This window comes from Larus michahellis, chromosome 1, assembly GCF_964199755.1.
Source record: "Larus michahellis chromosome 1, bLarMic1.1, whole genome shotgun sequence".
Classification (NCBI taxonomy): Eukaryota; Metazoa; Chordata; class Aves; order Charadriiformes; family Laridae; genus Larus; species Larus michahellis.
This window is the reverse complement of record NC_133896.1, coordinates 198,827,078-198,843,460: the sequence shown is the minus strand read 5'-3', so window position 1 is coordinate 198,843,460 and position 16,383 is coordinate 198,827,078. Positions and strand designations below refer to the sequence as shown.

The 16,383-nt window shown below is 38.3% G+C and overlaps 1 protein-coding gene across 1 annotated transcript in view; it reads right to left on the bottom strand.

Annotated features, from left to right (window-relative positions):
• The window catches only part of UBL3 (ubiquitin like 3), a 58,403-nt gene that overhangs the window by 3,050 nt on the left and 38,970 nt on the right, over window positions 1-16,383 (bottom strand). The window contains exons 2-3 of the mRNA XM_074568364.1: window positions 7,171-7,279; window positions 3,391-3,477 (exon numbers count right to left, since the gene is read on the bottom strand). Coding sequence (XP_074424465.1) covers window positions 3,391-3,477; window positions 7,171-7,279 — 196 coding nt within the window. The remainder of the gene's footprint in view (window positions 1-3,390; window positions 3,478-7,170; window positions 7,280-16,383) is intronic.

Sequence of the window (16,383 nt, the reverse complement as noted above, 5' to 3'; positions counted from 1 at the left end):
CTAGTTCCAACCCCCCTGCCATGCGGGGTTGGAATAAGTAAACCTAGTATTTGGTTACTACATGTATTCAATACAAGCCTAGTTATAATGTTGCTATTAAATCACATTCATTGCCTATTTGCTTGAAAAAAGGCAAGTTATGATTAAAACGCAGGTGTAAGCATCCGGAGGGATACACAGACCCACGAGCTTCTTTGAACTTTGGAATTAGTGATCTCTACAGAAAGTCAGAACTGAAAGTTGCTTAGCTGACTTGTAGCACTGCCTGCAACCAGAAGCTATTGATAGCTTAGAGTCTGACAAGGTTGAAGTATTTTGGGTACTTGATTCTGTGATACAACTGAAAACTCTGCAAAGAGCATATTAACAGCCTGTTAAACTCAATGGAAAAGGATTGTCTTCATGACATAAACTCTTAAAAAGCCATTACAGAAAGAGAAAAATATTACAAACTAATCACGTTAGGGACATCTTTCATAATATCAGGGCACTTGAAGAGACTTGATTAGTGAGCTGTGGAGATTAATTATTTACAGTAATCAAGTAAAAGTATGCTAATATTTCAATTAACTAATTTCAGCTAGTAGTTTGCATAGTTCACACAACTTCTTATTAGCAATTTCCAGCTTCTTGCTTGGAGAACCATGACAGAATCTGAGCATCCTAACCTATGCTCAGTAATCCTTTCTTGCTCTTGTCTTTGATCTTCCACCCCTTTCTCTCACTTACACTAAGTTTTTATTTAATTCATTTCCCGTCTGTTTCATTCCACTTTCATTCCATATTTTCTATTGTCACAATTTACTTTTCACCACCTCTTTTGGTGTATGTATGGCACAGAGGGGGCTGGCTTCCCTTCCCCCTCCCCAATAAATAAGGAAGTAAAACGCTGCTGATTACCATTATCTAAGAAGAAACAGAGAACTGCCAATTATGTATTACCTCCCTAATTAATATTATTTCAAATGCAAACTGCAGGCCAAATATTTAGCTGAAGGATGAAATTTCCTGTTGGAACCTGAACAACAGACTCTGCCTTGCTGGCCAACTCCCCAACCCTTCACACTGGCAGGACAAGACAGAACAGTGTGGCTCAAGCACTGCAGGCCAGAGTGGCACAGCAAGCTTTACAGAGGGGTCTATTATTTTCATGATTTTTTTTTTTTTTTACCACTTCCAGTGCCATTAGCTCTACTGTTCTTGTAGTGACAGTCCATTCAGAGAAGCTGGCAAAAGAGACAGTTTCTTTAAAATAAACTTTTCGACTCAGAAGCCAGTTTTTCCCTATCAATTTGTCATTTGTTAATGCTTCCTAGTTTAAAGGAGTCTCAAATTCATAGGACGCTACGTAGACATGTGAGGTTACAACTAGAACATTACAATGTCATTTTTAAATGTGAACAAAAATGGACTCCTGTTAAAAAAGAAAACACCAAACTGTCTCCTTGGAAACTTTTGTTTCACTAGTTGATAGAGTGACTTTCAGTACACAGTAGGTCCAAATTCCAGTCAATATTTCCTAATCACCTAAAGCAAATAAAACATTAAGTGCTATAACTCAGTTATAGAGAGCTGCAGATAGAAAAGCTTAATAGAATGGTGTTATAACAGCATAGGAAACTAAATATTACATATAGCAAGAAATTTCCTTCCTCCTCCACTCCACCCCCTCCCCCCTTTAAAGACAACTAGTTTGCTTAGGGTTACATCTAATGAACACCACAAACTGAAGTAACAGCCTTTTCAGTCTGCCTCATGAATTGTTGTTCCCCTTTCAGCTGTATAATCTCACTCCAGATAACTTCATTAGTACTGAAGTAAGCCAACGTTTTAGGAATTTTTTTCTTTTCTTAAAACAATACAGCAACAAAAAGATCTTTGAAAAATGCTAATACACGTGTAAGATCCTTAGGGTGAAATCATGATGATTAAATTGCAATGCATGAATGATTAAGAACAAACTAAAATGAATCCAAGTAAGTGTTCCATAGACCAAAATCCAAAATCCATAGACCCGAGTAAATGTGAGAGTCAGCTGCACACAGCTATTATTTTTCAGCTCAACTCATTAAACAATATATTAAATAAATATTCAAAGTTGTTTCAGATTTAGACAGACGTTACTAAAGGGAACAAGCACTGGTGGCCAAGAGAAACACCTAGAGATGAATGGCAAAGAAAATCCCATTTAGCTATCCTTGCCTGGAAAATGTAGGGTAAGACTAGGATCTCTAATTGCAGAGATGATCCAAGACTGAACATTTGCCTTTCAACACTACTGCAACTGCTACTAGATGCACTCATTGGCCCCTGGTAAACACAACAAATTAAACAGTGAATAAAAATTTCAGAGTTCTCCCAGCTGAATTGACAACGATCTTTTTGTACATATAGCACTATTAAAAATTGATTTATATGGAGAGTAAATCTATTCTAAAAGTACATCACTAGCCGACATCAGTAATGGTAGAAAGCGAATCAATGGCTATATCATCCCAGTCACTTCTTCATGGAAAGATCTCCATAAGCAGTCCAGAAATACTCTTTTCAGGTTCATCTTAACTTCAAGAACATTTCATTGGTGATTTTATTTTATTATATTCTCCTCTCTGTACGCTACTCAAGTGCCAAATGCACGAACAACCTGAACATACAGAGAACGCAGAAGTATTAATTTCTTTTTAAACTGGCACAGAGAATAGAGTCTCAATTTGCTTGGTTATTGATAGAGTTGATATTCGCACTGGCAACTTTTATCTACAAAAGGAAAGATTATTGTTACAAATTTGAGTCATATCTCTAAGATACCCATCAAAAGATATAATTGTGGAAAACAACTTGCCACAAGGGGGCACGGTTGAATTGCATTTCCTTAGCATATGAAGTGAAGCCATTTACTTTTGTTTTCACATAACTATGCAATTGTATCCCTGGGAGAGCACTGGACAGCAAGAATGCTTCCCCTCATTCTCATTCATAGGCTGTCTTCCTTCATTGCACTAAGATTTAAAGTATTTTTTAACCAATTATTATAAAGTTCATCAAACATCTTAAAATACTTCAGACATTTGTGAAGCAGTTTACCCTGCGAGTGCAGTGTAAGAGAGGTGCAACAAAATATTCCATTTAGAAAGACAACAAAGAAAAGCAGCATTACAGTTTCTTTATGCAAGAGAAGACTTGACTTAGCAGGTGGTACCTCCCAAAGTTTAACTAGTGGTAAGGAGATGCAAAAATACACAATGAGATACAATGTCATTCCATGCAGAGGAAAAATAGTATATAGCAAGCCATACTGTTATCTTGAACAGTATAGTAGTATTTACTGCACTGTAAATAAATATCTCCTTTGCCTGGCTCTAACACGCATAATGAAAATTATTTTCATACCTCCTAATGTCACATTGCCATGAAGAAACCTCCCTTGATAAATAAGCCGCAAGATATTTGGACTGCTGACTTGCTCTTCTTCCCAATCTGAAAAGAAACGAGAGAATTTTCACAGGTGTGCTGTAATAGACACATCTTTTGTTGTATCTCTCACCTTTACCCAGGAAGAAAACTAAGAGCAGGACTCTTGCATGAAACACTAAAGAGAGCATCGGCTGAAGAGACAGAAAGATAATTCAAGGCTAGCACTCCTGAAATCTATTCTTAAATTTACTATTTGACATTGGGCATTGAAACACATAATTTTATGCCTGCGAGTATAAACATTACTAACTTACTTCACAGATTTTATGAGATACTTAGCACATACACAAGTCCTATACAAAATATTTCAGAAGCGCAAGTTGCTTCCTGAGGCTTAATATCCACTTGGCTAAAATTGCCTTAATTTCTTCCCATTCATAGAATCATAGAATCATAGAATCATTCAGAAGATTCTCAAGCCGTACTCCTCCTCACCAGCTAGTTGTCTAACTGGAGCCATTCTCCAGCAATGGGAAGTAGCCACACACACAGCGAAAGCGCATGTGATGGGTCATTTGAAATAGGATTCTCAGATGAGAGCACTGAAAGGCTCCGCAGGCTGCTCGGCGGCGTTCGATGATGGCCAGATCCGACCAGCTAAATGTCCAGAGGGGCCAGTGACCTGAGCAGCCCCAAACGGTGGCTGGGGAGAGCCTGAACAGAGGGTTCTCACAGAGCCGACACAGACGGATACATTTTAAGGAACTTCTCAAAGAACAATCTGTGGATGGTTTTATGTGGCAAACAGTGATTCGGGAAAAGCTTGCATGCATTTTGCTATAATGCATCTCCTATAATGCTTAAGCTGTCATAAATCATTTATAAGCTTAAACGATCTTTTCCTACTCTTTTACTGTTCCCTGTCTCAACGCAAACAACAAATAAATCTGCACTTTGCTTCCAGAACAAATATCATAAAACCTTAAAATGCTGAATTTAAATGGGCTCGCTGGGAATACAATGTCTTCTGTTTCTTAGCTGACCAGATATCTGGTAACAGCTGTTCACAAATGTTCTCTCTTTCTGCTTTTGTAGTGTTTATATACCAAAATGAATATTCAGCAAGGGATGACGACAAGCAACAGAAACCAACCTGTTCACTGGGAACATACAATTAACATACGGCCGAGTAGCAACTGGCACCACAAAAGAAGAAGAACTGAAAAGGGGAGAAGGGGAAAGCATTTAAAACAAAAGCCACGGCTGCGGAGAGCATACAGAGAGGCATCTGGTGCAAAAAAGCAAGCAGGCAGGGACGCGGGCAGCAGGAGCCGTCGCAGCCCCAGAACACGGCGGAGGCAGGGCTGGTACCAACAGCAGAACCTGCAATATCCCCGGGTGCTGCCATGTGCCTAGTTTATAAGATTAGATCAAATTAGGCAACCAAAGCTATTTGAATTTCAAGTATTTCCACTCAGCATCTGATTCAATTGTCTTGCAATTCAAGCACAGGCCCTTTTTGCTGCGCTTGAAGTGGGCTACATTAAGAATGTGAATTTTCACATTGCTAGGTTAAACAATTTTTTGGAAGATACCAAATTTTTTATTTTTTTTACTTCACAGAGTCTGGACTCCACTATACTATGGCTGTAAAGAGAAGATCAGCCAGTTTACGTTGCCATAATGACGTAAAACAGCAACCAAAAGAAGACAGACTATATTCTGGCACAGGTATTTGCTGATTGTTAAGCTGCCAATTTACCCATCCTTTTAATTTTTGCTTCTTGGCTGGCAGTCTGAAACATTTCTTTCTGACATGATTTCAAATTTTAATTTCCACTGATGACTAAATGAGCCAAGGAAAAAATATTTACCTACAACTTTTTTTTTTTTAAAGATCAGCAGATAATTGCTGTACAAGAAAAAAGTTAATATTATTTAGAAGAAAATGGAGAGGTAGAGGGGGAAGAGAACAGGTAACCTACCTAGATGATATAAATCAATATAAATTTGGCATTTTCCACTACAAGTCAAGAGACCCTTAATTAACAATTTAATTAACAACTGTATTGCCAAAAGAGGGGAGGAGAGGTTTGCCTTAATTCTGCCAGCGTGTGACTGAGGATATTTCATGACTTTTTTCCCCCAAAAGATCATGACAAGTCAAAATGGTTGTTAAAAAAATAATAAATCATTTCATATCATCTCTATTTCAAGGAAACCTTAGTCCTCATCAAGATTTCTCAGTCCTGTGACAAAGAGCACTCTCAGACTGAAAACAGCTAGTGGGCTAATGTTTGTGAAAACCTATACACTATTCTGAAGTAGATTTTTCCTCAGTCTTTTAAACTGACACTACTCTTCTTTGCACAGGCAATTAAATATTCATCAAGATTTAGAGCACTCCCCCAGGACAGCAGGTATTTGAACTGAGTCCTCCCAATCAGGTTCTACTTTTCTTTTTCTTTAAAAAGAGACTTTAAAGTCTGGGTTCATTCCCAACTCTGAGCTCAGAATCTGCAACCTTCAAGCTCTTCACAAGACCTGGAACATGAGACCACAAGTTGAGGAATGAACCTGAGTAACAAAAAAACCAAAATAATTCTGCCTTTACTAATTCAGATAAAAGTACACAAAGAACATTTGGTCAAGACAACTGTGTTGTAGGCACACATTAAAATACATACAGTAGGTAAACAGGTGCTACAGCATCCAGATTTCTCAGTGTGAGAGTGTTTTACATCTATATCTAATACTTCAGAGGACTAAACCCCTCCTTCTTTATTATATATTTTACTAAATACATAATGCTGCATCCCAGCAACACAATCAGCAAACAAGTCCCCTGAAACTCAGTTCTTCTTGACCTCAAAGACCAGTTTAAGGCCTACAATGTGGATTATCACCACTAACTTTTTGGCATGAATTATCATCCACCATACCTTTGAGAAAGGCACCACAGAAACAGATATTGCAATGTTTTAGTTTGTGTAAACAGTAGCCTTTTTTTAACATCAAAACAGTAACCCAAATGAAGTCTTGTACCAAAAGAAGCATCTTCTTTTGTGGTATATAATACTATGTCTGTGTTTTGGCTATTTTCCCATGAAATTGAAGTCAGGGAGAACAGAAACACTTTGTTTTTGTGGAACTATTACATATGTGAATACACATCTTAAGTTTTCAATTCCATTTTCTGAAGCTAGCGTTCCTACATAAGACTAAATATATTCATACAAACAACCTCAGTTTCCCTCAGTCTTTTAATGGCTCTTAAAATGTTCTTTTGTATTTTATTTTTTCCTGGAAATTATTACAGATGCTTTCCAAGATAAGGCCGTAAGGAATAAGGACTTCAGACTAATTCCACTAATGCATTCCCGTGACATGCCATGTTTTACATTAGCTATTCTCACATAAGAGGTTTCATATCTCCAACATGTCCTCACATTTACCAGATCCTCAAGCAAGATTGATCAAGAAAAGAGTTTAATGATAAGGGGAAAGAAAGAATTTGGGGAAGCAAATTTTAGAAATAAAATGGGAAACAGTCCAGACATCTAAAAAACTGCCCAACCAAAGAAACAGAGAAAAAGAAGGCAATTGTATTTCTATATAAATCTATGCCCAGACATATAATAAACATACTTAATTTGAATATTGAGAACAGACATCGGTTTATTAACGCTTTAGTCTGATAATACAGGGAAGCTCCTGGCTTGCCAGTTACAAAGCCAAAGCCACACAGCTACTCACCCATCGGCCAGTTGTCATACACATGTTTTGCGATATCTGCAGCAGAGTCATTCGGGGAAAATAGGAACTCTTTCGTTTTCCCGCTTACCAAGATGAGGCGCAAATTTATCTGTTAAAAAAAAATAATGCAGTATGAGGAAACTATCCAGAGAAGACTTTGATTATTATTACTTTTTTTTAAAGTTATAAAAAGTTGCCATTGGTTTTAGAAGAAGATTGATCCAAAGTGATTTGAAAGAACAGTTTAAGATGGTGTCAAAAATAGGGCCAAAGAAGTCAATAAAAATTTGTTTGTTTACACATAATCTGGGAAGATTAAATTCTAACAGCTGGTATTTTTGATGATAAACACCAGAAGGTTCTGATAGGTAGTGACTGGACCAACTGTGCCTCTAAAAAAAGCTTTCAGCAGAGTATAAAAAAATTCCAGCCAAGACACACTGGCAACATATCTTATTGAATGAAGAGGAACCATATAAACTGGAAAAATTAACCTGAACAGAGAACACTAAAAATATGAAAATCTGCACCTGAATAGCCCGTAAAATATCCAGTAAAATCCCTAGCACACTCCTGCCAGTATGATATTTGCCAGTCCTTATCTCACTCACTGCATCTCCTACGAAACATCAGGGATTCAAACAGCATCTTCTCTCAGTCCCAGCTGCCACAGAACTGGAATCCCTCTGACAGTCTTTTGAACCCAAAACTTTGTTCAACCACTGTCTTTCACTACCAGCAAAGTGTCTGAGATCCACATGCAACAGAGTAATAACACCACATCACAGTTTTTCTATCATCGATTTCCTTTACCTAACCATCAGCATCTTCAGCTATAATTTTCCTCTCTTCTATTCGCAAGTTACCGAATATAATTCCTTTTCCATATAGCATTAAAATAACCTGTATAAAGAACTCACTATGACATTACTTACAATGCAAAAGAGATTAAATTTTGGCTCCTCAAGCAGCTCCTAGCAAGGTCACAAAATGTGTTTGGATAGCTAGCACTTACCAATGCCCACGGCAAGTAGGAGTCTCGTAGCTTTTATGTTTTGGCCTACAAACCTAAATTGCATCAACTTTTAGCAAGACTTCAGCATATCAACTGCTTAGATACCTTTTTCCAAATCACACTCTAAAACTGTGTCTCTCATTTTAAGTTAAGTTGCAACAAAGCTTTCCTTGTTGGAATTCAGTAAGAGGTTTTCTAGATCAAATACAAAAGGGAAAATTTACAGTGATGCCCAAGTTTTCAAGACTTCTTCACGGTGAAAAAATCTCAGCACTTCATATCCACTCAACATGACAGCCCTGCCTCAGTTACTTACTCCCCACTTATTTCAGAAGCTCTCCAGACAGATTGTCTATTGTCTCTTGAATGCTTTGGCTTCGACTCATCCCACCTATCTTTAAGCACCTAATGGAGGTATCCAAATTACAATCTCTATCATCCCGCACACTTCAAGGTCAATGAAGAAAATGACCCCTCCAAAAAAGCAATCTAGTGTCTATTTCAAAGCGTAGCAAGGATAAAACGAGTTAGCATAAAAGGGCTAGTTTCCCCTCCCTGTCCCCCAGCTAACACCCTTCAGAAAATACGAGTTCTGCCATTAGCCCAGGAAAGAAGCCAGGTGGTAGCTGTCTCTGAGAAAGCCCCACAGTCACTCTAAGAGTATCACTGCATACCAGGAAATCACAAAAAAAAACTTAAAGGAGAGAAACTGCAGGAATGCTGCTTAGTCAAAGACAATTATTCATAAAATTCAGAACACACCTGGCTATAAACATTAAAGTTCCATTTTCTGTGATATTTCCGGAATGATTAAGGAATTATTTTCAAATCTCACCAAAATTTAGCAGAAAAAGCCAAGTTCCACTATTCCAAAAACCTGACTATTGTAATGAATTACAACTTCAAAATGTTATGCCTAAATTTAGCAATGGCCAGACCATGTCCACTTGTTGTTTTGCTTATATTGTCTTTCAGTTTAAATAGTTTGCCCCCCCTTAGCTGTCTCCACCTGTGTATGTATAGACGACACGTCCATATACAGTTTCTTTCGTTGGACTACCCAAAACAAGCTTTCTCTAGTGAGATATCCATTTTCCCATTCATCCTAGGACCTTGTCTCTGCATATTTTAATTTCTTCTCTTTTGTCCTCAAAACAAGTGACTATTTCCGAAGCATGCTAAATGATGTCTCACCAAATGCTTGTATAACATCACCAGTAATTTCCTCTGCATACTGGAAACATCTTCTGTGATTGTGTCCCAAGAGCACAGATACCTTCTTCATAACTGCACCCTGTCATTTGCTCAGTTACTTCGTACCCTTCTCTACTTTGATCCTTTCAATTATTCAGCCTCCAAGCTTATAACTGACATTTTGGCTTGTTGACGCCTTAAAGCACAAGGCTCCAGATTTCATCCCACTCCTATTATTCCATCCCTCCCAGAGAAAGGAGGCTGGGTGGAAAGAAATATTCTGCACCACAGAGATGTTTCAGGCATCCCCCACATCTGGGCCCATGGCCTATGCAATCCCCCCAAAATTTCTGTGTAACACTTCTTTCTCTCTACATCAAAAGCATTTTTTAAGCTTCATGTCATCAACAAATCCCAGCAGCAAGATCCCTTTACATGTACCTTTGTCATTAAATGAATCAGGAAACGTAAGACTTGGCTGACAACTGATCAATAATGATGCCAATAATGAGCTCTCTCTGAGCTGGTTTCCCCCTCCTCTCGGCTAGGTCCTTTCTGTTAGGCCACTCACAATTTCTCTATTAAATCCTAATTTCTCCTATTTAACCAACAGTTTGCAATACGGCACTACATCAGTTACTGTGTACGCATTCAGATGAAGCTATAAAAATGTCTATGTAGAAAATCCACTCTTTTCATCAAAAGTCAGCTTGCCACGCTCCAGCTTTCAGAGGCATAGTGTGCTGCGCTCCAATCCACTTTCTCTATACCTCATTATCTTTAATTATCCTTTAAGCGTTAATGCATCTCATTACAACACCAACACACTGCCAAAAATTTCGGAGGTTTAGACTGCGTCAGACTGTTATTGTACTTGGGAACGGGCTGCCTGTTTAAAAAACAAACCAACCAACCAGCCCCAAGCACTGGGCAGCAGTGCCTGTTGTAGGCACTAGTGGTGAGGAGCTCCTTCACCAGCAGCCTTCCTGCCTCCCTCCTGAATCCCCCCACATCCATTTCCCCTACTCTAACTGGTTCCTGAGATCTCCCCCTTCGCTTGCTCCCTCTGGCCAAGCAGTCCCTCAACACTGATTTTATGCAGGTTATGTAAATCATAGAATCACAGAATGGTTTAGGTTGGAAGGGATCTTAAAGATCATCTAGTTCCAAAACCCCTGCCATGGGCAGGGATATCTCCCACTAGACCAGGTTGCTCAGAGCCCCATCAAATCTAAACCCTAAGGATTTCTTTTCCTTCATCTGTGTGTAGTTTATCTGTGGTGGGGATTATCTGTTTTGAAGATCATAACACTTTCCTAGGCAGGAGACATAACACCAAACCATCAACTCCCTAGAGCTGTCTGATTTGGATCCTACACGGAGCAGATTAAGAAAACCCAGATGATTAGTGCTGCTCAGCACTAGTGCTGCTCAGGAGACACATTTCTTTTTATTCTCCCTACAGAGTTTTGAGACTACCAGGCACACTAAATTGAATACAGAAAGGCGAAGAATATCACAGAGAAATAATCAAAACTAACTTGGCTTCCTGGAAAATTTGATAAGTCATACTTCTGCAATTTATATATAATGTAAAATCAATATAAGCAACGGGGGGTTGGGGTGTGTCTGTGTGAAGAACATTAGTTCCTTCCTTCCCCCCACCTCCCCAAGACAAATAACTTAATAGTGCTGAAGTTTTTTGTTACTGAAGAGCATTTCTTATAGTCTTACTATGAAATATAAAAGGCACATCAAGATAAGCTAACAGTTTTACAGGATATACTACAAAGTGCATGTAAATGCAGGAGGAATATTTTCATTAAAAAAAAAAAAAGAGAATACCACCAAATATCAGCAGAAGCCCAAAATAAATCCTTAAATCAGTCAAGCAGATGTTGCATCAAGTGCAAGGGAACAGCTGCTCTAATGAAAGGTTAAAGTATTTTCTTATTTATAGTACAGCATGCCACTGACACATTTAGTTTGCATGTTTGTCTCTCTCTCTATATGCACATATGTATATATATGATAAATATATCTTTATATTTATATTTCTTAATCTTGGCTTGAAGGAATCTTAGCCTTGAGTTGCACGTCACACTAGCTCAAAGGGTTTGAAGCAAAGAAACCCCAAACCTGCCTTTAAATTTAGAGTCTAATCTCATTCCCTTCAAGAGCATTGAGGAATTTAATGGCTTGCAACTGCTGTACTACTTATTCTGCAGGCCCGAGAACCCCACAGCAAACAAACTGTAGAGGATCTGAAACAATCTTTCTGGCGAAGTGCCACTAATGAAAGTTCATATATAAAAGAAAAAAGCCCATATGTGTATACACATTTACTCAATGGAAAGTGCAGGAAAAAACATCTTGGTTAGGTAGAGAAATTTTGACACAAAAGCAGCAAATTTAAATTTTTCAAGTTACGAATGGATTCTTAGTGCTCTTATCTACCCTATATCCTATTTCCTATGTTAAAAGTTAGCAAGGAAGTTGTATCTGTATCCCTTGCATGCTTTAAAGCCCCACCACCTATTCTTGTCAAGTCTTGGTCCAGAGACACTTTCACGATTCTTGTGGCCCTGACAAGTTTGCCCTTCCACAGGTGACATAACAACAACCGTCCTGATTTTTTTTTATATATACATATTTTTTTAGGCTACCAAAGGGAATTCCAGCCTTTTCCTACAACAAACTGATATTCTCTGAACAGACTTGTATCCTCACACTTCTGCATTATAGTACCCCAATGCAAGGTTACTGCTGAAAGCAGTTAAGAAGAGCCACAGTATCGGAAGTCGGATTAAATACAATTTGTGGAGGACATCCCTTCTGCCCGTTTATGTAATAGCCCATTGTGTTTGTGACTTCAAGCGTGCAAACCTCACCCGCTGTCCCCCCCGCCACCACAGCCAACACCAGCTTCATCAGTACAGCTCCAGGAACTACCCCAGCAGTCGCATGACACAATAAAGAATTTCTGTGTAAATTATATACTGTAAATAAATAATAATAATAAAAAAAATATATCTGCAAAGATTGTAGTCACAACCGTGACGACAACTTTTGGAACAGAAATTTGGGTCATGTATATGCAGATGTAGCCTAAGTTGTGTTTTGTTTGTTCTAGGCATCTGCAACAGAGTTTGTTGTTCATTCTTTAAGGCATTAACAACGAAACGTCTTGGTGCCGCAGTGCTTCTAATTTCGCAGCTAAAGTTAAATAAATGTGAAGTCACTTAAACATTAAGAAATGAGAGATTTACAACCCACATGATGTTGCTTGATGTTTAAGTGACTTCCCATCAATTGAGTTAAACAAATTATTTTGTTATCAATTTTATGCTCCAGTAGCAGCTTAAGATTCTTCTCATCTTACAATTAAAACGCAGAGGAGGAGAAGTGTCATATGACCACATGCTATACAACCCCAAGTTTAAACTAACTGCTTTTCTTCAGTCGATTAAAATACATACACAAGACTATTTTTTTCCCCTTTTCTTAACAGATGTGAAATTGAGTTAAAAACTAACAATGGACCAGAAGGGAAAGCAATGGGATAAGGGCAGTCAGAAATACAGACAGATGTTTCACTTCTCAAAACCTAATACATTTACTTCCTAGTTCAAGTTCATAATTGTAAGAAATAAGTTTGTTCTCCAAAGATACATCAAAGTTTCCTAATGACTCCAGGCCACAGAGAAACCTCACAGCACGACACAGTACACTTTACTGACCGAATTTCACCAGATTCATGTCAGAGGTTGAACCAAGCCTCAATAACAGTCCAAGTGAAAGAGCAGCATTACCCAGGCCAAGTCAGTAGAGACCTGCAGGTTCTAGATGCTAGTTCACTCCTAAGGTAGATATATTATTCCACGTTATCCCTTCTGGAAATGTATCCACCTGAATATAATGAAGAACTTCAGTTTTTACGCTCCCTGGAAGGCTGCTCTAGAACCTGACTGTCCCATTAAGTGGAGCTTTCTTCTAATTCCCAGCATAAGTTTATTCTTGGACAGGCTACATTCAATGATGCCAGACCAACTTTGTGCTTTAGTTACAATAGACTTTTTTCCCCCTTAGGGTTTTGGTGGCTTTCTTCTACATCTGCAGACAAGGACACACTTCACTAAAATAAACAAGCAAAGGTTTTCCTCATTAATAGGCTTGCCCTTGGTCTGATTACTGTCTTCAAAGCTCTGAAGCACATCAACAGAGGTTAAGGAAACTGAGCTTGGTTAGCCTGGAGGGCTCTTATCAGAGGCCTTCCTATGCCTGAATTACCACGACAACAACCTCTGTACTGAGGTCCAAGACAGAAGAACAACAGACAACAGTCATAAATGGAAACGAGGCTTTGAACTGTGATAAGGGAAAAAGTTTTCGCCTTCCGGACATCAAAGCAGTGGAAGAGGTCACCCAGAGATGCTTTGGAAGCCCTGTCCTTGGGGGTTTTCAAGACCCAAGTGACAAAGCCCCGAGCAACCTGGTCTGAATTCAGTGGTGACCCCGCTTCCAGCAGGAGGTCGGGCTAGAAAATTTCTCAAGGTCCTTTCCAAAGTGAACAATTCTAGAATTCACTTTAATCTGCATCTGCTTTAGTTTCATTTTTGCTTAAGTATGCATGATTAGAATTATACATAATATTTCAGGAATTTACAAAATGATACTAGAACCGCCTTTTCGACTGCAAACGCCTCTCCATTTTCCACGTGAACATCACAGCCGTCTCACGTTTGCAATGCAGCGATCTTGCAATGCTTTTCTTCAGTCCAGTCACTTCCATGACATAAGCCTTCAAGCTTGCATTACAAAATATTGCTTTTAACCACCCATGATATACAAAATATTTTTATATTAATGCAATTAATTTTGTTCCTATCAATTCAGTCCTTGAGATAATCCAATCTTTTCCATACAACACCATGATCACCTCTGTACTATTGGTGCCTCCAAATTTTCATCATCAACAAATTTCATCAGCATACTGATTTTCGTTGTGTCAGTGGCATAAATGAAAGCATCAGAAAGATAGCTGTTCCCAAAGTTAATCTCTAAAGAATTCCACTAAGCAAAACTGCTGGCCTGACACTTCCACATTGAACAGTGTCCTATCATCTTCTCCACCCAAATCACACTATCAAACCCTGCCTTCCCAAGTAAATCCTTTCCTACACAACATCAACTACCCACTGAAGTCCAGACAGATTACACCTCTTCTGCAAAACACTCCCCTTCCAAAGAAAACTGGCCGATGAATCCATCATAATCTAACTTGGGTAAATATATATTGTGATTTTTAATCCATTATTTCTTCTCTGTTCCTTCTCAATATCCTTCTTGAGGTGGTTATTCATCTGTCAAATTCAAAGTCTCTCTCTCTCTCTACATCCTTTCACTCATCGAGCATGCAAGTATTTTATACCTTTAATGTCTTTGACCCGAAGAAATACCAAGCATGCAAATTCTTCAGATATGCTCTTTAAAGTAACCTATTACACTTAGTTTACTCAGCATCTGCCCCCTTGAAATCCAAAGCCTTTATGTACATTGCTACTTTGTTTATTCTTCCATTTGATTTTAACTGTGTCAGCTCATGATCATTGGATGCAATGTCATTTTCCCAAGCAGCCCTCTGAAGATTTCAAGAGCTTTAGGAATTTAAGAGACACATCTAGAATAATAATATTAGCTCCTTCTACCTAGCTGGTAGAGGTATGGAGACACAGGTGCAGAAGGAAGGCAAGTAAGTGAGCAAGAAGTATGAATTTGTAGCTCAACAATGCAAGCATTCTCATGAGAAAGAAGAGATCCTTGATTCTGGACTCTTGTTCAAGAGTCACTTGGCAAAATAAATAAAACTATAGTTTTTATGAATCACACTTCTAGACACCTATTTTCAACAGATACTTTATAGGGAATACAGGTAACGTAACTGCACTTCTTCAACTGAACACCTAAAATTTGCATTTGGCAACACTCGGAACCCCTCCATTTAGCTTTGAGATGCACAAAGGGGCTTTGCACCTATACCTTGCACCTATAATAAATTTACTTCATATCAGGAAAAAAAAGCGGATGCAGAACATGAGAAGTAACATAAATTGTCAATGTGACTGAACAAAGCTCTGAAGTTCCATTGCCAGCTGGCTGACAGACCCGCGTCACTCATTCAAAGCCACACCACTTGTGGAATTAGGGCGATCCCCACATGACACCATGAAAGTGTGACAGCACCCCACATCACCCTATTCAAGATTAAGATTAACTTAATAGCCAGTTACAATGACATACTCATCTTTAGATTACTACAAAGAGAAACAAATACATTTTTATGTGCAACTGCTTTCTTCAAACAAGGAACGCCTAAGAAAGCTTTGCACTGATAAAAAATAAGTTAGCGAATTTCAGAGAAGTTTGAAGTGAAGGGAAAGAGAAAACCAAACTGAAGCATAATCAAATTTTATTTAGAGGAGGAAAAAGCAAAATCCCATAAGCATTTAACTCAGTAGCTACAATAGAGCTAGCTGTTTCTATGGAAACCAGGACATTCTTGAACTTAAAATCATAGTGCTCGGTCACACTTCATCCACTCCCTCACTCAGTCCAAATAACACAGAAACAATGGCAATATATTCTTCAGTATCCTCCTATGAGTTCCAGGGTTATCTTTTAAGAAGAAATGTCTATGAAACATTGCTCTTCAAATTAAATTAATACAGACACTATCATAAATAACCAGAGGAATACAATGGATTCCAGTGGCATTTACATACTATACTATTTCCTTTACTATCCTGACTATTAGCATTCCTAGGACAAGGCTGGTTTTGCCTCTTTTTTTTTCTTTTGGAGGGGGGTGAACACAAAATATCAAAATGTCAGCTGGATCCAGTTAAGGATTTTCACTGAAAATCAGTTTTAATAAGAAAGTAAAAACAGAACAATAACCTTTTCTTGAAACATACTGATTCTATCAGTAAAAGGCTTCTCAATAA